At 44.0% G+C, this 20,840-nt stretch overlaps 2 protein-coding genes across 2 annotated transcripts in view; both read left to right on the top strand.

The window, feature by feature from the left end:
* Positions 1–14,546, top strand: part of pkhd1l1.1 (PKHD1 like 1, tandem duplicate 1) — a 40,720-nt gene extending 26,174 nt beyond the window's left edge. The window contains exons 48-76 of the mRNA XM_068710924.1: positions 34–1,063; positions 1,406–1,597; positions 2,140–2,291; positions 2,412–2,571; positions 3,081–3,252; positions 3,827–3,915; positions 4,040–4,203; positions 4,445–4,574; positions 5,397–5,515; positions 6,179–6,308; positions 6,612–6,785; positions 7,352–7,455; positions 7,868–7,994; positions 8,147–8,268; positions 8,360–8,450; positions 8,563–8,711; positions 9,099–9,221; positions 9,309–9,420; positions 9,674–9,790; positions 9,886–10,051; positions 10,327–10,559; positions 11,319–11,483; positions 11,607–11,764; positions 11,911–12,046; positions 12,204–12,548; positions 12,676–12,827; positions 12,940–13,086; positions 13,297–13,450; positions 13,854–14,546. Of these exons, the coding sequence (XP_068567025.1) occupies positions 34–1,063; positions 1,406–1,597; positions 2,140–2,291; positions 2,412–2,571; positions 3,081–3,252; positions 3,827–3,915; positions 4,040–4,203; positions 4,445–4,574; positions 5,397–5,515; positions 6,179–6,308; positions 6,612–6,785; positions 7,352–7,455; positions 7,868–7,994; positions 8,147–8,268; positions 8,360–8,450; positions 8,563–8,711; positions 9,099–9,221; positions 9,309–9,420; positions 9,674–9,790; positions 9,886–10,051; positions 10,327–10,559; positions 11,319–11,483; positions 11,607–11,764; positions 11,911–12,046; positions 12,204–12,548; positions 12,676–12,827; positions 12,940–13,086; positions 13,297–13,450; positions 13,854–14,083 (5,343 nt within the window). The 3' untranslated portion in view covers positions 14,084–14,546. The remainder of the gene's footprint in view (positions 1–33; positions 1,064–1,405; positions 1,598–2,139; positions 2,292–2,411; positions 2,572–3,080; positions 3,253–3,826; positions 3,916–4,039; positions 4,204–4,444; positions 4,575–5,396; positions 5,516–6,178; positions 6,309–6,611; positions 6,786–7,351; positions 7,456–7,867; positions 7,995–8,146; positions 8,269–8,359; positions 8,451–8,562; positions 8,712–9,098; positions 9,222–9,308; positions 9,421–9,673; positions 9,791–9,885; positions 10,052–10,326; positions 10,560–11,318; positions 11,484–11,606; positions 11,765–11,910; positions 12,047–12,203; positions 12,549–12,675; positions 12,828–12,939; positions 13,087–13,296; positions 13,451–13,853) is intronic.
* A 624-nt stretch (positions 14,547–15,170) lies between these two features.
* gdf6b (growth differentiation factor 6b) lies at positions 15,171–18,976 on the top strand. Its single transcript, XM_068710562.1, has 2 exons — positions 15,171–15,516; positions 16,031–18,976. The coding sequence occupies exons 1-2, from the start codon at positions 15,171–15,173 to the stop codon at positions 16,921–16,923; spliced, it is 1,239 nt and encodes a 412-aa protein (XP_068566663.1). The 3' UTR covers positions 16,924–18,976.
* The last annotated feature ends 1,864 nt before the right edge of the window (positions 18,977–20,840 follow it).

The following is a 20,840-nucleotide window of genomic DNA, read 5'->3' as shown; positions in this document are numbered from 1 at the left end:
CAAATTCAAATGATAAACTTTATGCTTTTTTAGGTCTACAATGCAGGACAGGCCTTCAGGCTGGGGCGTTATCCCATCCACTGGCATCTGATGGGAGACGTCAACCATAAGTCATACGTGCGGGGTTGTAGTATCCACCGGACCTTCAACAGGGCCGTGACCATCCACAACACCCACAATCTGGTGGTGGAGCACAACGTCATCTACGACATCATGGGCGGGGCCTTCTTCATCGAGGACGGCATCGAGACGGGGAACATCCTGCAGTACAACCTGGCCGTGTTCGTCAAACAGAGCACCAGCCTGCTGAACGACGACGTCACGCCCGCCGCCTACTGGATCACCAATCCCAACAACATCATCCGCCATAACGTTGCCGCGGGGGGCACTCACTTCGGCTTCTGGTACCGCATGCACGAGCACCCCGACGGCCCGTCCTACGACCCTAACATCTGCCAGAAGAGGGTTCCCCTCGGTGAGTTTTACAACAACACCGCGCACTCCCAGGGCTGGTTCGGCCTCTGGATCTTCACGGACTACTTCCCCATGAAGAACGGAGGCTGTCGCTCCAATACCCCCGAGCCCGCTGTCTTCCGCTCCCTCATCGCCTGGAACTGTGAGAAAGGCGCCGAGTGGGTCAACGTGGGCGCCGTTGTGTTTCTCGACTTCACCATGGTCAACAACGAGAAAGCCGGTATCGAAGCCAAGCGCATCCTGCCGTGGGCCGTGAAGAGCTACGGAGAGGAAGGAGGGGCGACGATGTCCAACTGCACCATCGTGGGCCACGTGGACGAGCTCGGACTGGGAGATAACTACTGCACGCGCCGAGGTGTCATCGCGCCTCTGGACGATGGCCTGAGTGTCCTCAACACCAAGTTCATCAACTTCAACCGTAGCTCTTGCGCAGCCATCGGGGTGGCCGCGATCGACGGGACGTGTGTGGACCGCTGTGGTGGCTGGGCTGTCAGGTTTAGTGGGATCCAGTACTACAACTCCCCCAACAAGGCCGGCTTCAGGTGGCAGCATGAGGTGCAGCTGGTGGACACTGATGGCTCGCTCGCAGGTACTCGATGTTGTATAACCTTTCCAAACTACTTCTTCAATCAGTCCCTCAATCCATTTTCAGAAAACTGTTATAAAAGTATATTTCTTATTGCCATCAAATAGCCAAAACCAAACATAATTCCCTACCTTGGTTGTAGACTATTGGTTCCTACTGAAGACAGTGGTTCAAATTTATATCTATTTAAGTAAGTCAATAAGACCTAAGTCAGCTCATTTAACCAACATGTCCGGCCGCACCATAAAACTGCAAATACCAGTTTTTAAAAGTCCGGTTAATGCAGCTCCGGTGGTCTTATCCTCCATCCCTGCATCCAACTGAACCACTATTCCTTGTTTTCAGGAAACATCAACTACAAAGTGGTGCCCATGAGCCCCCTGCTCGACCCCGCTCACTGCTCCCAGAGTGTCGATTGGAGCGTGGGCTTCCCGGGCGCCGTGTGCGACCACACCGTCAACTTCCATCGCTTGGCGTTCAACAACCCGTCGCCGGCCTCTCTGAAGGCCAAGGACGTCATCTTAACCAACTCCCATGGTACTAAAACACACAGACAAAGTACTTTTTCATGTCAGTTTGTTGTTGAGAAAGCAGAAAGTCATCTGTAAATCTGTATTGACCTCTACTGGTGATTAGTGAGAAGTGCAGTAGATCGCTGTCATGGAAATGTTTGTTACTGCAGAAATAGCATATAACACAAATAATGTAAATATATATTCATATTTATACATTTAAATGTGATGTATAAAGTTATAATGAATGACATGTTTTTTTTTCTATCACACAGTTGTAATAATATAAAATATGTCCTCATAGTTGACAAATATTGTATAAGAATAAACACTTTTATTTAAGTACAACTACATTAAGGTGTGATTTAAAAAAAAAAAAGCTTTTAAATGCTAAATGGGGGATTCAAATGTATAAACATATCTGCTGTAATATAGTATGAGAGTATATATATATATATATATATATATATATATACATATATATATATATATATATATATATATATATATATATATATATATATATATATATACATATATATATATATACGTTGTTTTTAATTACAGGCAGCAGTGCGATTCCCTATCTGAAGAAGAGAATGACTCATAAGCTCGGCTGGATGGCCATGCTGCCCTCTGGAAAAACGTACAACTGGTACTTCAACGATATGGATCACATCACCAACATCACTTACGCAGCAAAATTCTACAGCTTTGGCGTACGTGAGAGGCCCTACACATGCTGTGATATGACAGGACGTTACTGTAAATGTAGCTTTCTGCCTATTTACAGTATACTGATGGGGTTTTTTTCCCCTGTATGTTTCCCCTTATCACAGTCGGATCAATACGTGATCATCAACCACAACTTCACCCAGAAGCCAGACAGATTCAGGATCATCGATGAGAGGAACGCCTCGTCGAAGCCGCTGAGCTTCAGTGACAACAATAACGGAGACTGGTACTTCAACAGCAGCTCCAACAACCTCTACTACATCGGTTAGACACACTTTGACACGGATCTCTTGCTAATTTTGATGATTGTTTTTAAGTTGTTTATTACGCAAACATTGAAAGGTTGTAGCTTCTTAAATATGAAATCTTAAATATATATCATTGTAAATTGAATATCTTTGGGTTTGGGACTGTTGGTCAGACTAAACAAGATAGCGCCTGGGCTGTCTGAAACAGAGCGTTTTAGAAAGAGGGTGAAAACAGGTGTATTCAGCCAGTATGAGAAAAATAATGTGTTTTTTGAACATTAAAGCATGTAAAAATACATGTAAGAACCTGAAAATTAGCATAATATGTCTCCTTTAAAATGTGGCATAAACTACACTAATTATCGCCATTCATCATTATCAGCTGTTATTGTTATTGGTCTAAATGAACATCTTTGTCCTTTGAGATTATTTACCCCTAAATCACGCGTAAACATTCAGCAACACATTCAGCGATCTTAGTCATCTGTGCGCCTTCATCCATTTGCCATCGTGTTGTGTCTGCAGTGTCTGGGAAAACAAGCCAGCGCAGGCGTCGCGCCAGCGTGGACCGCTCCATGACGGACTCCGCGGTCAACTTCAAGGTCTACCGCTGCTTCTACCCCAACTGCATCCCACCAACGCCACCACCTCCAGTCACACTCGCCCCCTTACCCACCCACCGGCCTGGCAACTTCATGTACGTTTAACCCTCCCCCCAATGCACCATGATGTTCATGACCAGGAAGAAAGTTATTCAAACTCAGCGGGCTATAGTCAGTCAGTACTCAGTATTAATAACCAAATGTACTTTAAGTATTAAATGTAGGAGTATGCATTTTGTTGTCACAGTGTTGTGTGTATATATATATGATTTAGTTTAATCTGAAAAAATGTCAAATTTATAAAGACATATTAGTCTATAAGCAAATCCTAAAATACTTATTTTGCAGTGCTATCTAAATATATTACTTGTTTTTAACTTAAATATTTAAATTTGTATTGTTGTATTAGATCTTATTCACTTTTTACAAGAAAAATACAACTTAAATCGGAAGGGATACGGATTTTTTTTTTTTAAAGATTTTTCTGTGAGGTCTCTTAAAAGTAAACAAATGTTAACCTTTGATTTTTTCCTCCCTCCATGGCCCTCCCAGGGCTACATATGTTTTAAATATCACAATATATGTAATTTATAAAACTGAAAATAGTTCTCATGTTTACTCTGGTTTCCTACCGCTAACAGTTCTTTGTTTGTGCGTGTTTCTCTCTAGCCGGTGGTCTAATGCTTCTTTCTGGACAAGCTCACCTGAAAACAACTTCACTGCACCTACAGAGGGCTCCGATGTGGTCATCCCATCAGGTAACGTGTGGAAGAAAACAAAATAAAAACGGTTGTTTATGTTCACAGTGTTGTTTTTAAATACACAATAACCGGATTTTGTGATTGTATAGTGTTGTATTATAATACCTCTGTATCTCCACAGGGAAGTGGGTCGTGTTGGACAGGGACACTCCTCCCCTCAACAAGCTGACGGTCATCGGAGTTCTGGAGATCCCCGACAACATGAACAGCTCGTCCTCGAGACAGGCTCGGGCTGCACCGGAGTACAGCACGGTGGTGCTGGACGCCGTCTACATCTCCATCCAGGTCAGTGTGATCAGTCATCTCCATCTTCTGCTTGTTGTGTTGCTGGATGTCAGTTTATGTCTTAATATCATCAGTACCATGACCGAACAGAAGTCACCTACTTCAAACTAGTCAGCATTCAGTATTGGTATAGTACCGTTTACTTATGTAAAAGTAGCAATACTGCAGTGTCAAAATACTCTGCAAAGAGTCAGATACTCACAGATCGGTATGTTCAGTGAGGTGATGTTGGCTGTTTCAGGGCGGCAGGCTGATTGCAGGGTGGGACGACGAGCCGTTCAGAGGTCAGCTGCACATCAAACTGAGAGGGAACCACCGCACGCCGGACTGGCCTCTGCCTAACGGGCCCAACCAGGGCTCCAAAGTCCTGGGTAAGAATACGGCATCAGAAACAACTCAACGTTGTAGTGTATTTCTTACATATATTTTCCACATATTATAGATAAATTTGTGACATATTGTGTAATATATTTAATAATATATTTGCAATATTTTGTGTAATATTCTGCTGTAATTTGTATGCTGTAAATATAACTACATACTGTACGTGTGGACCCTTCCACATATTTTATTTCTATTTTATTTATTTTTTTCATCAGGAAAAGTAGTACAGGTTTACATGAAATACTTCTACTCACACACAGACACACTTATGTGCATGTATGTAAAAACTATTTTGACGAAAATGAGAGAGAGGGGAAAGAATAAGAAATAAATGGGGTCTAATACAGCATCTAATACCACTGGAGTAGTCAAGGAACCACGGGGAGTTTGTGTACTGCTACAACTGGATTACGTCAAATCTAATGATTACAAATTATATGAAATTATTTTATTCATGAAGTCAGCTTTTTTTCTTTTCTTTTTTTTATAAATACTGAAATGAAGTTCCATTTTTAGTCCAAACTTTTTCAGATTGTGTGAAAATGTAATAAAATGCTATGACTGTGCTCCATGAAACAGATGACTGAGCTTTTAATGCTCTGTTCTTCAATATATACTATATATTGAAGATTCACAACAGAGCTATATATTATATAGCCACCAAGTTAATGACGTACTCTACGGTGTCAAGTGTTTGAGGACTGACTCGGTGTGCGTGTGCGTGTGCGTGTGCGTGTGCGTGTGCGTGTGCGTGTGCGTGTGTGTGTGTGTGTGTGTGTGTGTGTGTTGTTGTTGTTGTTGTACCACAGGTGTGTTCGGTACACTGGAGCTCTATGGACAACCTCACAACGTTTACCACACCAAACTGGCCTCCACCGCTGACGCTGGATCCAATACTCTGACCCTGTCGCAGTCTGTCGACTGGCAGGTCAGAGTGCTTTATTTTTACGTTTCCTTCAGTGTTTGTGTGACAAAAAGGATCGTTCAGATGTTTTTGAAGTGTGGTTGTGTGAGATATTTATCCATTTTAAGAGTATTACCTACAGTAGGTGGAGTTTGGAGAACAGGCAGGAGTACTAACACGGGAGCAAAGCAATGTACAAATGTGGACGTATTTTAAACACCTAAAAAAAAATCAATATCAGTTTAAGTCGCCATATCTATAATATTTTTACCGCTCTAGCTTGCCATCAGACAGCCCTTTCTGACAGGGAACAGATGCCGTTATCTAAGCTCTCTTCACAGCCACAGAAACAAAATATAATAATTTTACCTGCCAGAACATAGGAGTTGCTGGTCTACCGCTGCCTCAGTCGGTTAGTTAGTTAGTTAGTGTTATTGTTTGACTTTGGTGAATCCAAACTAACCCTTTAAAACACTGAAGTCCTGTGACGGTGCTCCAGTCTGTTTCTCCAAACTGGGCGCGTGTCGACTGCCATCACTGACTATGGATAAGTACCTCAGACAACCCCACTTCAAAAAGAAATCCAAACTGTCCATTTAAGTCTGTACTAAGTTTAGAGTAAAACCTAGTACAACTACTGCGAACGCTAGTATTCAGCCACCTGTTGACATGTCGGCTTGTGTGCAGGTTGGAGACGAGGTCGTCATCTCCACCACCAGCTACAACGCGTGGGAGACAGAAAAACTCCAGATCACCGCCGTGTCAACAGATGGCCGCGTCCTGACCCTGAACCAGCCGTTAACCCACACTCACATCGGTCAGTTCAGCGTCTAGACACTGCAATAACTTGTGACATTAATATTTGATTTAATATCCATGTTGCTAATGTGTCTCACTAGATATTCAGCTTGTTGTTACCTTATACATATATACATTTGCCATTGAATAAAAGTTGATGTGATCGATCTAATTTGAACTTTTGTTTCCAGATACTATATGTGTATAATATTGTGGTGTGCTTTTTATTGTGTTGCTTAAATCCCCTTAAATGGTTTTCATAGCACTTTCAGGAGTGTGTCAGATGGACGATACTGACCTCAGTCTCTCTCTCCGTCTTCAGGTGAGACTCACTCCGTCTCAGGTACGTCGCTCTCCTACACTCTGGCGGCTGATGTCGGCCTCGTGACCAGGAACATTAAGATCATCGGTGAGGAGTATCCGGAGATGATGTCGGAGTCGTTCGGAGCCAGACTTTTAGTGGGCAGCTACTCCTGGGCTGGAGTCGACTACAAAGGTAAGTAGAGTATATGATGGGATTTATATTCTGACAGACTGGATGTGTTAATCAGCTGTAACATCATCACTAAGCTGGAGTTCAGACCTTTGTGCCTCTCAGGGTGATTTCAAGATTTTCAGCTGTAGTTTTCTGTTTGGAAGGATCACTGATGATGGAATGGGCTTAATGTCTTTTGCCATTTTCTTTTTTTGAAACCAGATCTTTGCATCTGTAACTCAGCACAAACCGAGGATCTTATTATTAATTATAGTTTTTGACGTCAAAAAATGTTGAATCAAACCCATTACCAGTTTTATCTGCTAAAACAAATTTATTGTTTTATATAAGACGCATCATAAATCATCAGCCATGTTCTTACTGATTATATTATTATTCCTTGTGTCAACATGATGAAGCGCATAGATGTATAGAGAGGTAGACAGTAGAGAAGTTTGGTCTCATTTTGAGCCAGAGGATCTGCAGATCAATTGTGTACCTGATCCGTTATGATCCATCAAGTGCACCTTTCTAGTTTACATTCACAAACACAACACAACACCACCTCGTTGTGTGATGTTTTACAGGCAAGGCTCAGATCAGGAACGTGGAGTTCTTCCGGTCTGGTCAGGAAGGCTGGACCGACTACACCAACCCTCGTTACTCTGTGGCCTTCCTCAACCTGGGAGAGGTACAGCAACATGAGCGCGCGCACACACACACACACACACTAAAGCTTTAGGACTACAGGACTACATGCATATTAAATCAAACTTTATGCTGGAGGACACATACACTTAGAAATGTGCTCGTTCAAGGTGCTTTGAAGAGTCCTCTTAATTGGATGCATGTTAAAACCTGAAAATGAACTAATTCATAAATCTAGATTTTGTCCATCACACATTTCTAATAAAATACTTTTAGATTTGATCACAGATTGAGCAGTAGATTCCAGCATGTTGGAGAAATAGATGAAGATGGAGATTGATTGGATCGGTCTTGTAGTAGTCCTATTTAGTCCGATTTAAATACAGCAGAATAAAATGTATCTATTAAATTTGAAAAAAAAAGCTAGATGAATCGTTTTTTTCCTGTGTTGAAAGGTTTCAGAAGAAGACTCGTACATTCAGGGTTGCGCTTTCCATGACGGCTTCTCCCCAGCCATCGGAGTCTTTGGGACAGAGGGTCTGAACGTTGACGATAACATCGTCCACCACACTGTGGGGGAAGGTAAACACGTTGACGTCAATACGCAGTCAAAATGATTTATTAACGCTTCACAATCGACACCCGATTGGCCAGATTGTCCAAACTGAATTGAAGTTTAACAGTGAAAGGATTTTCCCCAGCGCTAAAGTCTTGAGATGCATCCCTGTGTGCAGGTATCAGAATTTGGGGCGACAAGATAACAGTGAGGAGGAACCTGGTGATGATGACGCTGTGGCCTGGCTCGTATCAAGACAGAGAGGAGCCCTTCAACTACGCCTGGAACGCTGCCATTGAGGTCCGAACTGTCAAGAGTACAACATAAACAGCTTATACTATAAAAAAATCTGTTGCTGCATTCATGATCTGTACTGTGTTTTTGTGTTCAGGTCAATGAGGGGACAAATGTGGTGCTGCAGCATAACATTGTGGCAGGTTACGAGAGAGTCGCTTATCGCATCGACGGTGAACCGTGTCCAGGTAACGGAAACGATTGAAATCAAAGCCGGCCCGACATTTACTTAGACTGTGGAGAAAGATCCAGAACCGATATCCTTAAAGCTTTTTTTTTTCTCCTCCGTGATTTCTGCAGGTTACTTGAACGAGAATGAGAAGTGGATCCACAACGAGGCTCACGGCGGTCTGTTCGGAGTCTATCTGAACAAAGACGGTCTGCCCGGCTGCAGCCTCATCCAGGGCTTCTTCATCTGGAGGAGCTTTGACTACGGCGTCTACTTTCAGGTTCCAATACTTCTACTCATTCTGACACATTCATCCATGTGCTTAATTTGCCCACAAAGCAACAGTCGGACTGGAGTTGGGCCTCGAGGTTAAGTGATGCTAAGGGTCAGGAAGAGTCAAAATCAACTTTACTCATATGCAATAGGTTTGGAGGAAGAAACTGAAGTTCATTCTGTTTCTGCTCTTTTTAGGATACATTATGCGTATCTACGTGTAAAAACATTTATGTTTACTCGAGAAATATATCTGGCAAATATCTATAAAAGCTGAGTTGAGGGATCCTGAGGAAACAGGAGCCACATGATTAAAAGCTCAATCTAGATGGATGATTGACAAGAAATGACAACTGATCGCGTCCTCATCTCCTTCTTCGTCTCGCCCTGACAGATCACCATGAGTGTTATCATTTCCAACGTGACCCTGGTGGACAACGGGATGGGCGTCATGCCTTTCGTCTACGCTCCCCCTTCTCTCTCCCACACGTACGCCGATAAAACCGTACACGTTCAGGTGATTCACTCATTGTTTCCTCTCATATTTATCACATATCACTTAGTTGACAGATCTCATATTCCTCCTGCTCGTCTTTTTCCCCAGAATGCCTTGATTGTTGGCAGCAGCCCGAGCTTCAACTGTTCAGCCACTCTGCCCAGCGGTGACTTTAACCTGGTCAACAGCGACGCCCACCGAGCCCCAAGACCTCTCACAGGTACAGCTGATGCTGCCAAAACACCTCAATTCAGTGCGAATTTTTGCTGATAACTCTTAAGATTTAGACTTAGAAAAATTGAAACCTCGACTTGAAGATCTTGAATGAATTAAAAAAGAGGTTCTAATTTTTGTTGTTTTGACCATTTAATTTAACCAACCAAGAATTTGAACATCATTATAAATGTGTTATAACCGCAGGTTGGTTTAACTTAAGAGAATCCAGGGTTTGTGACTCCTTCCTCTTTTTACAGGTGGCAGATCTGGAATCTGTTGGCCGAGTTTTGCTTCTGGCCACAACACGGCTCCAAAGAAGCCGCATCATCTGAACATGAACTACAACGCCATCAAAGGACTGATGAAAGTCACGGGTGAATTCAGGCTCTAGTGATGTTTGCCATTAAAAACAATCTTCACAACGATTTACAGAAGAGCATATTCCTCTTTTCTCTTCCTACCTTCCCAGACACGACGTTCGTCGGTTTCAAAACGGTCTGCTCTAGCGAGACAAACTTCATGTTTATCACCAACCCGATCAACGAGGACCTGCAGCACCCTGTGCAGGTTTCAGGCATAACGCTGATAGACAGCACAGAGGAGGCCAGAGTCTTCATCCACAGGCCCGACGTGAGGTAAATCATTGCACATCAACAGACACCAGGCCTAAACAATAATCTAAGAATGTCTTCAAAGTTGTAAAAATTATATGTTGACATAGTGAGTCTTCTGTCACTTGGCAGCTCATCTGAGCCAAATGGATTCAGTGCTGCTGCTTTAATTGAGGATTTAAACTGACAAAACCAATGTTTTTGAACTCTAAACAGTTGGTATAGGATTTTGATTTCAACTGTCTGCTGTTTTGCACATGATCAAATGAAATGGATAACAAGATGTTTTTGTGCCTCAGTAAAGCGAACCCAGCTGACTGCGTGGACATGGACTGCGATGCGAAGAAGAAGAGCCTGCTGAAGGACTTGGACGGTTCGTTCCTGGGCGCAGTGGGAGCTGTGGTGCCTCAGTCCGAGTACGAGTGGGGAGGTGATCCCAGGAGAGGGCTGGGCGACTACCGCATCCCCAAAGTCATGCTCACTTTCCCCAACGGCAGCCGCATCCCTGTGAACCAGATCGCTCCACACAAAGGTAACTCGATTAATGGAGGGAAGAGAGTTCAGTATTAATGAAAATTAAAATGTAAAGACTAAACAGCAGCTGGCTACGACGGCGTATTAGGACCATCGGTGATATCCCGAGATAAAAAGTCGTAAATTTGCCATCAAAAACTTAATGAGGAAAAGGCTCTGAGAATAAAGGGACAAATTTAGCGGAATTTAGTCTGAATGTTGTTCTGCAAGATACGTAGATACATAATGTACATTGCACCCTGCGGCTCACGTTACCGCAGCGTTTAATGGTGGCATCTGTGGTTTCCAAGTTTCTCAGAAGTTCTCCAAGATTTAGTTTTTTCTTGCAAATTTATGACTTTATAATCTCAGAGAATATCAGAGTTTGTTCACAGAATGTTACCGGCTCCATAAAAAAAACTAATAAACCTTACCTTCAATGGTAACATGCCATCGTAGCTGGTAAAGAAGTAACACGATGAAACACAAGTTTCAGCTAACAAGTGAAACAGGCGTGGTCGTGTTTCTATATTTATTCCACAAACTCATTTTCTTTAAATTCAAGGTTCAGTATTTGCACTCCAAACTCAAATTAATACATTCGCTTATTGGTTTCAAGCTCGGTAAACATTCTGCAGAGAGTCACAAGTTTTATTGTAAAAGATGAGGAAAAGTAGCAGAAAATGATTCCTTTACTATCCTGTGTGACGCTTCTGCTGACAGGTGCATCAGAAAATAAAACTTGTTTTACAAAATGTCGTGTTGCTTCTTTCCTCAGGTGTGATCAGGGAAGGCTGCACGTACATGAGTTCCTGGCAGAGCTACAAGTGCTTCGGGCCGAACTACAGGATGCTGGTGATTGAGAGTCTGGACTCTGACACAGAGACCAGACGTCTGTCCCCCGTCGCTGTGCTCGGAGACGGCTTTTTGGATCTGATCAACGGTGGGTTGCGTCCTATAGTTCTGAAATCATTAAAACCCAAAAGAATCAAAATGGTCTCTCAAAAATCAGTTAAAAACAAAACAAGAGAAAGTCGTAGATTCGGTTGTGTGTCTGTGCATCCAGGTCCTCAGGATCACGGTTGGTGCTCGGGTTACACCTGCCAGAAGAGAGTGTCTCTCTTCCACAGCATCGTGGCCACCGGTCGCTCCTTCGACGTCTTCTTCACCAGCGTCAGCCCTCAGAAACTTCGCCTCATGATGCTCAACGCTGATCCATCTGAGGTCAGCATACTAGATATTTGTCAACAGCTTCATTTTACATTGCAGAATTCATTCAATGTGACCTCCGGAGCTCTTCAATTTAAAAAAAGAAATCGTCTGGTCCTCTTTTTCACTTTTCACTAAGAGTTGCTTTTTGATTTCTGCAGAGCATCATAGTGTCGGTCTTCTACTCCAAGCCGCAGCGGTTGGACGTGTATGTTGACAACAATCTGGTTGCTCCAACTAACGTCCTGTGGAACTCTGATAACACCGACTACACCCTGAAGAAGCCCACCTATCCAGGTACTCCTGCTTTACACAAGCAGGGTAGCCATGTCCAGTGTCTTTTTGCTGTAGGCGTAATCACATAGTGTGTGGAGGAGGCTAGATCATTGGCCTTTGAATTTGACAAAATCATATTTCATTCAGCAGTCTGTTCAAATTTCTTTTATCCCTCCAGGTCAGTACGACCCCCAGCTGAACGCCACTCTGGGCACCAACTACTTCGACCCGGATTACAAGATGCTGAGGGTCGTGGTGAGAGGCTCCCAACCGGTGGAGATCCGAACCTCCCCGGTTCTCTTCCTCTCCTTCGAGCTGCCCGCCATGACCGAGGACGAGTTCTTCAGAGACAGCCTGATTCAGAACCTCGCTACGTTCCTCAAAGTTCCCCCAAACATGATCCGAATCACCAACATCATCCGGGAGGATGGAGGCGCGCGGCGCAGGAAGAGATCCACGGGCTTGAAGGTGGAGGTGGAGATCAAGAAACCTCCGGTCCAGCAAACCACCAACACCACCAACGGTTGGTGGGAGAAGAAGTCTCATTTCTGTGTTGAAATTTGTTTGACAGCCTGTTTGAATGTCTATTAACTGCCCGACAAATCAAGGATTTTTTTGTCACAGCTCTCTGTTCCCTTTCGTCTTCTCAGATGAGGAGGACTTTGTGCAGTTGAAGAACATCGCTGATGATCTGGGTCAGGCAGCCGTTTCCGGAAACCTCAGTCAGTCCATCGGCTTCAACGTCTCCTCGATGGGCGTCATCCCTCCTCCTCCTCCGTCATCTGACCCCAGCTGGAATGAGGTGATCGTCAAGACTTCACCTTGACAACATCTGCATAGTAAAAACTACACAAAAAATATCTGCTTTACACGAGTGCTCACTGGTTCCGTGGTTTTCTGCTTTGAAATCTCAGGAGGCCACGGAAGAAGTGACGAGGGAAGAGCCGACGGTGAGCTACGTGTCCAGCGTGAGCGACCTGCTGCTGATCGAGGAGCCGATAGCCGGGGAGTTTGTGGGTCCTCTGCACCAGCAGCCCAGTCTGATGGCTGTGGACGAGCAGGTGAGGCACCGCACAGCTGCTGCTGAATCTGAATTTTCCTCATCTAGAGGATGAGACAAAAGTGGAGTTATTGCCATCAGGTTTGAGCTGACACCAGAAATAAAACATTATAGGATGGCAGACTAATCTCTGGAAAAGTGAAGGAGACACACACCAAGAAGAATCAACACCGTGTTAAAGTAGACGCTTCTTTTGTGCCGATGTCCGCAGGGTAACTGTGTCTCTGTGGGAGTGACGACTCTCGCTGTCACAGTCAGCCTGAAGGACGCCAGTGGGAGCAGCGTAGGCGGACTTGAAGGAAACACCACCATCCTGTTCAGCACCTGCTGGGCAAACTTCACCGACCTGTCCATTCAAGACAGCGGTACGTCTGCGTCAAACTTTTAAAAATCAGTCCTACAAAAATTGCTAGATTCTTGATGGTTTTTGTTCCTCATTTTAGTTTTACCTTTATTAACTGTCTCCTCCCCTGAGAGGAAATCAAGCTTTTCAGGATATAGAGCTAAAATAATTAGTCAATTAACAGAGAAATAATCGTTTGTTTGTTTTTTCAAGCAGAAAAAGCCAAATATTCTCTAATTCCAGTCTCTCAAACATGAGGATTTGCATCTTTTCTCCGTTTTATACAATTGTAAACTGACTATATTTGTGTTACATTATGACACATCATTAATATTCACTGTGGTGCATCCTCGCTGAGCGAGCAGCCATTAAAAAAAAACATGCAACACGAATCATCACAACAATGGCTTCTCCTCTCCCTGCAGGTGAGAACCTGACCATGGTCTTCACCCTGAAGGAGTGGGGCGCCAAGTCTCGCGCCTTCTCCGTCAAAAACAACCCGACCACCCAGACGCCGCCGACCACAGACGGGCCGCAGTGCACCACCGACAACAGCGTCTTCAGCTCCAGCACCGCCGTGTCTGCTGGCAGTCTGTGCCTGGTCAGCGTCATCTACGCTGTGGCCTGCTGCTCGGACTGCATCCCCATTTGCTAGATAGTTCTGTGAAGCTGAGAGGGTTTTTATGAAGGATACCTCAACACCTTGGCATGAACAAGTCTGCTGAATAAAACAAAAAAAAAGAAATCTTTAAATATATCGTGCATATGGCTGGCTTTTCTTTTTCTGGGCTAAATTTTCACTTAGAATTAAACTAAAGAATACGGATAGGGTTATGGTTTGTCAAAACTCATCGTTAACTACGGTAAAAATCCAAAGCACCCACCCCTGCTCGCTGCAAAGACTGTATGTTTCTGTTTCTTTTCTTTGTTGTATTATGTCTAAATGTCTGTTTGATGTGGTTACTCTCAGGGTGTAGGATCCAGATATAGATTTTCTATTGTAAAACAGGTGCAATAGGTGCTTAACTCCACCCTGTAACAAGATGAAGGTATGAAGTTTGCATTTTTTTGCTGATTTTTTTTCTCTTTTAAATAAATTCTATTTGTCATCGATTACATATCTTCATTGCATCCGTGTTTTTCTTTATTAATCCGGTCCTTTTTCTAATGCGGAGTGAGGACTCTGTCCATGGTGCTGAATGAAGCTGATTGGCTGAGCGGTTCCTGTGCGGCAGCAGCAGGGCGATATGTCTGCGCCTCACTAGAGGGCGAGAGACCCCGTGGTATATCCTAAATTCATCCTCAACTGAGGCACAGTTGCGGTGGCATATTGAGTCCTGCTTGAACAGAGAAAAACTTATACAACTGAGACAAAAAAAGGCATTTTGGTTGCGTAAAAAAACACAAATGCAGCAGAAGTTGAAGAGCGTCCTTTCAGCGCACATCTGCCTCCCCGGGGAGGGAGGTGACGGCCGACGGAGGAACAATTAGTTTTACAGCCTTAATTTGCGCCCTCCGTTTAACGATAACAGCACAATGTGGGCGTGTACCCCCCCCCCCCCCCTCCTTTTTATTTTTTTTACTTTTGCACCGCCTGTCCTCCGGAGCTGTGCGCACTTTTGCGGAGCAGCCACTTGCTGCGGAGTGGATGCAGAGTTCAGCTCCGGCTTTGCCCGTGGTCCCCCCCACCCCTCCCCGGCCACAGCTCAGGCTCCGGCTCTGATTCGGGACGAGACCAGAGGATGGATCTCTATTACGTCGCTTCCCTCTGCGGGGCTCTGCTGTTTGTTTGGGAGACCCCCGGCTCTCACGCTCTCGCTATTTCCCCTCCAGCTGCCCCGAAGAGCAGCAAGGTGTCGAGGATCTTTGATGGACAAGAAGCCTCTAAATATTTCAAGGAGTTTTACGCGCCGCCGTCCGTCGACAGAAACAATAAAGCGACTTCTAAAGACTCCGTTGAGCCGCACGACTACATGCTGTCTATTTACAAGACCTTCTCCACGGCGGAGAGACTGGGACTCAACGCCAGCTTCTTCCGCTCCTCCAAAGCTGCGAACACCATTGCGAGTTTTGTGGACAGTGGACAAGGTATGTGAAGGCTTTACAGCGCGCGCGCGCGCGTGTGTTTGTATTGCTCATGTTGTGGGGACATACCTTTCTTTACAAAATTTGGGGACTCACTTTACCTTTGGGGACAAGATGCGAGTCCTCATAACGTAAATCCTTACATTTTAGGGTGAAGACTTGGTTTAAGGTTAGGATTAGATTAGAATTAGGCAAGTGGCGGTTAGGATGAATCTCCAGAAAATGAATGGAAGTCAATGTAATGTACTCTAAAGTGATGGAAACACAACTGTGTGTGTGTGTGTGTGTGTGTGTGTGTGTGTGTGTGTGTGTGTGTGTGTGTGTGTGTGTGTGTGTGTGTTTGTTTGCATGCCTGCAGGTAGGATTGATTGAACACCCATGACTCATACTTTGTCTCCCACATTAATTTGGTGCAGACAATAGTGGGATTTTTCCTGTCAGATTCCACATCTCTGTGGTATGCACATCGTCCCCGTGAGAATGCGTCTGACCCTGCTTGCTTTAATGCTTTTCACAGATGACCTCCCACTCCTCCCTCTGAGGAGACAGCAGTATCTGTTCGACGTCTCAACGCTGTCCAAAAAGGCGGAGGTGCTGGGAGCTGAGCTCAGGATATACACCAAAGTGTCTGGGAATTTCAGGATATCGGAAACAGAGCCCGTCGACGTCCAGCTCCTCTCCTGCCACGACCGGCAGCTGCTCGACTCCAAAACGCTGGACTTGCAGGACTCCCAGAGGCCGAAGTGGGAAGTGTTGGACGTGTGGGAAATATTCAAAGAGCAGCAGCACCTGAGCCAGGGGAAGCACTTCTGCCTGGAGCTCAGGGTCATGCTGGACAACCCGGAGAGGGAGCTGGACCTGCACCATCTGGGCTTGCACAGGCACGGCAGGCCCCAGCAGAAGAAGGCCATCTTGGTGGTGTTCACCAGGTCTAAGAAGAGGCAGACCCTCTTCAGTGAGAGGAGAGAAGGGAGAGCATTGCTGGGTCTGGAGAGGAAGGCCAAAGAGAGGGGCCCTGGTGCCAAAGCCAGCAGGAGAAGGAGGACGGCCGCGTCCAAGACCCGCCACGGGAAGAGACACGGCAAGAAGTCCAAATCCCGGTGCAGCAAGAAGCCGCTGCATGTTAACTTCAGAGACCTGGGCTGGGACGACTGGATCATCGCCCCCCTGGATTATGAAGCATACCACTGCGAGGGGGTGTGCGACTTCCCCCTGCGCTCCCACCTGGAGCCCACCAACCACGCCATCATCCAGACTCTGATGAATTCAATGAACCCCAGCAACATGCCGCCCAGCTGCTGCGCCCCGTCCAAGCTCAGCCCCATCAGCATCCTCTACATCGACTCAGGAAACAATGTGGTCTACAAACAGTACGAGGACATGGTGGTCGAGTCTTGTGGCTGTAGGTAGTAGTAGTGGTGCTTCACCTTGACCGCTTCCTTGTTCGTCAGGCTCTCTGGTTAGTGGAAACTGAACAGCATTACAGTCCGTGTGGAGACGAGGCTGCACCTGAAATAAGGAAAACTTAGCGATGCTTTTCCCAACCATGCACCCAACAAGGTCAAGTGTAATACCTCAGACGTTTGTTTTCTTATTTTGTTCTGTACGTTCTTGCCACGTAAACACTACAGTGACTGCAGATTCATGATTATACGATAAGATAGACATGTTGAAACCTTTTCTGTCACCAAATCAAGAAAAAGTTGAAAACAATAGTTCAACATTTTGGCAAATTTACTTATTCACTTTCATGTAGAGAGTTAGATGAGAAGATTGATACCACTCACCTGTCTGTATGCTAAATATGAAGCTACAGTCAGCCGCTGGTTAGCTTAGCTTAGCATAAAATCTTGCACATACCAAAACCTGTCATTTTTAAACTTCCGTTTTACTGATTAAACAAAGAAGATATATCATGTTCATTAATGGGATTTAGAGTTGCTGATAGGTGGATTGAGTTACCATTGGACAGACCCAGGCTAGCTGTTTCCCCCTGTTTCCACTCTTTATGCTAAGCTAAGATAACCGCCTCCAGACTGCCGCTTCATACTCACAGCACAGAAACAACAGTGATATCGATCTTCTCATCTAACTCTCAGCAAGAAAGCAAAACATTTCCAAAAATGTTGAACCCTTCCTTTAAAAAGAGACACATTAAATATCCCCCAATTAAGGAAAGTTCATATTTTACTCTTGTGAAATTATGAAAAAATTGGTGTCACTTTTTGGCCCTTGGGACACAGGCACTATGTTTAACTTTTATGGACTGCTAGTAAAGAAACTATGAAGAGTTACATAAATAGGAACATTTAATATATGTGATGTTAGATTCAGACTGAAGTTCATTTTCAAAAGTAGTCAAAATAATCCTGGTACAATGTACACCAGAGTACACAAACCTTAAAAATATGAAGTCCCCCGACCGTCAAAGCAGCCCAACAATGTAATCGTCCGTGATAACTTTGAGTCCAAATTTATTACAAGATTCTTATGATCAAACACAGTCAATCTGTTTTAATTTAAGACAACACTTGTTTTTCCCGTCTCTTCTTCTATTATTATAGAAACTGAAAGACAAAGTTCAGGTAAACATTTTTCCCATAGTGGACGTATTCAGTGATTATCTTTGCCGAGATTAGAAAGCAGATTTTCAGCACTTGACATAGCCTACGACTCAGGGAACGTCCTCGAGTACTGGAGAGAATGTGAACTCCTTTTTTTTTAAAATCACATTAAACCACCGACAGTATATTTCACCAGAAAAAAAAAGCGCAGGGTTTCTCGCCAGTTTACTTTTTTTTGTTGAGGAGATACATAATTTTGTCTGCGATGCACTGATGTTCAGAGGTACCATGTGTAAATATTTGGAAAAAATAATTTATGTTCTATGAATAAGTTATTTCATTTCTTTTTTTATTGTTCACTTTGTTCCGATACAACTTCCAGACGGCATGAGTCACACATCTGGATGTTCAGGTTCAAATAAACACATATGGGTAATGTTTTGGTAATGAAGCGTGACAGCTATGTTCTGGTCACAGACTGTGAAATACTGTGGTATTATCAGTGTTTTTGTTGTATATATACATAAGAAATAATTATTCACCAAACAAAATAACCTTGTATTTGTTTGTTGAACTCTCTTTTTTAGGCTATACTGTTGTTTAAAACATTAGTAGCACATTTTAGCCTCTTATATTTTGTTTTGCATTATTTACTGGAATCTGAAAATAATATATTATACTGATTGATAATGACTGTCAGTAAGATGAATGGATAATTCAGTGTCATCTCTTTGCTCTCCTGCATCCAACCTTATTAAAGCGGAAAATTAATTGATAATGTATTTTTACACAGTAAAATGATCAGTAAAATTGTTTAACCAAATTAATCTATTCTTATAAACTGTGTGAACTGTAAGATGTGTAGAGTAACAGGCAAATTAAAATGTCTTGAACTTAAATTCTTGTTGTAGAATTTACTAATACTTTTTTCGTCATTTTATGCAATTTATCACTGCTATTACTAATATTAGTTATGGTGCTTGTTTTAAATCTTATTGTGTCTCAAAGTCATACTCTTAATTTTACTCTTTTTAGTCCAAATTGCAGATCAACAGTTTCTATAATGTCAAATGAATCTGAATATTTGGTGGACTGTACCTTTAAATTATCTAAATGTATTCCTGCTTGAAATTTGGTCTGTAGCATGAAAAAAAAACAACACAAATTCATGCATCATCTCATTTCTATTCAATGAATACGAATATATTAAATACGAAGCAATGTAGCTTAGCTTAGTACAAAGGCTGGACCAGGGGAAATAGCTAGCCTGACTCACCTACCAGCAGCTCTAAAGTTCACTAACATACACGTTATACATCTCTTTTGGTTCTTTCATACAAAACGTGTCCTCACCAGTGAAGTTCATGCTCCCGGTTTAAAAACAACTGTCCAGCATGTATTGTTGTTTTTACTCTTAGTGGAGAGATATGTGTTAACTTTAGAGGTGCTGCTAGGTGTTTCTGTTACCTTTTGACAGAGCCAGGCTAAGCTGTTCCCTGGTTTCCAGTCTTTATGCTAAGCTAATCTAACTGACCAACATGACTAAGCATATTTCCCAAAATTTCAAACTATCCCTTTAAGAGGTGGAAAGTATCTGTTATCTGTGCCATTTGCCGGACATCTTATAATGCTGAAAGTGAGGACTGTCGTTGACCCTTTGTTGTTAAAGGTACAGTGCACCTAGACTGGCTATTGATCAATACAAACAAGCGGTCTGGAGCTTACAGACTCATTAGTTGTCCTCTCTGGTGTTAAAGTGAATAGCGGGATGAGTGACAGTTTGCAGGGTGAAAACAGGGTCAGCAGACAAGAGCGCCATCTTCCCTGGGTGGGCTGTGGTTCTGTGTGTGTTGGAGGTCGGGGGGGGGGGCAATATGTGACAAACACATTGCTGTGCAGATGTAGTGACTGCCCCCCCCCCCCCCCCCCCCCCCTCCAGTCTAGAGCCATACTGGGTACCCTGCCCTACAGACAATGGCGGTGGAGGATCTCAACATCAGATTAAGCCTGCCTTTTCCTCACTGGGGTCAAAGGTCAAGTGGGGCATTGTCTCCGTGGGCTGTGGACATTAAACAACGTGCACGTCCCCTTAGAGAAGAGCGGCAATCAGGAGGGGAGGGGGAAGGAATGTGCGTGATGTTCTCTGAGAGCCGCGCTGTCATTCCCCCCCAAACAACAAGGTGAGATATAAAAGAGGGGCGGCCGGTTTGAAGCAGCTGCTCTGAACAGCCAGCGGAGGACAAAAGACCGGAATGTTCCATCTCTATGGCGGCGCACGGAGGCGTTTCTGCACTGTGGCAGATTTGCTGCTGGATGGAGAAAAACATTTTTTGCAGGAAACAAAGCGGGGTGTAAATTGGGTGCAGGATTCGACAGTTATCAGGGGGGGGGGGGTTGACTGGGAGCTCATGTTTTTCTGTTTTCTAGCTGAGTTTTTCTGTGATGTTAAATGTTTCACACATGTCCAGAGTGCAGTCGAGAGGAAAAGGAGGGATAAGGAGTGAGCTCAGAGGCCGAGATCTGGAACAAGATAGTTTACAACATGTGATGTGTGTCCAAGAAATATCAAGACAGCCACAGCAGACAGAGAGAAAGCGTTCCCCTGAAATATTTACTCCATGTAATTCCAACACGTGTCTCCTTTGTTTGCTTTTAGTCACCGGCAAAAGTGATGTGTTGTCATCTTGACCTCTGTGTTTGCTCTGGTGAACGCAGAGTGGAAATCCTCTGGAGTGAGACGGCAGTGGGCTCAAAGCCCTCTGA

The sequence above is a fragment of the Cebidichthys violaceus genome, unplaced genomic scaffold (assembly GCF_023349555.1).
Source record: "Cebidichthys violaceus isolate CVI_PGR_0920_01 unplaced genomic scaffold, fCebVio1.0.p SCAF_16, whole genome shotgun sequence".
Taxonomy (NCBI): domain Eukaryota; kingdom Metazoa; phylum Chordata; class Actinopteri; order Perciformes; family Stichaeidae; genus Cebidichthys; species Cebidichthys violaceus.
Note: the sequence above shows the minus strand (reverse complement) of the source record. Positions and strands in the feature narration are given on the sequence as shown.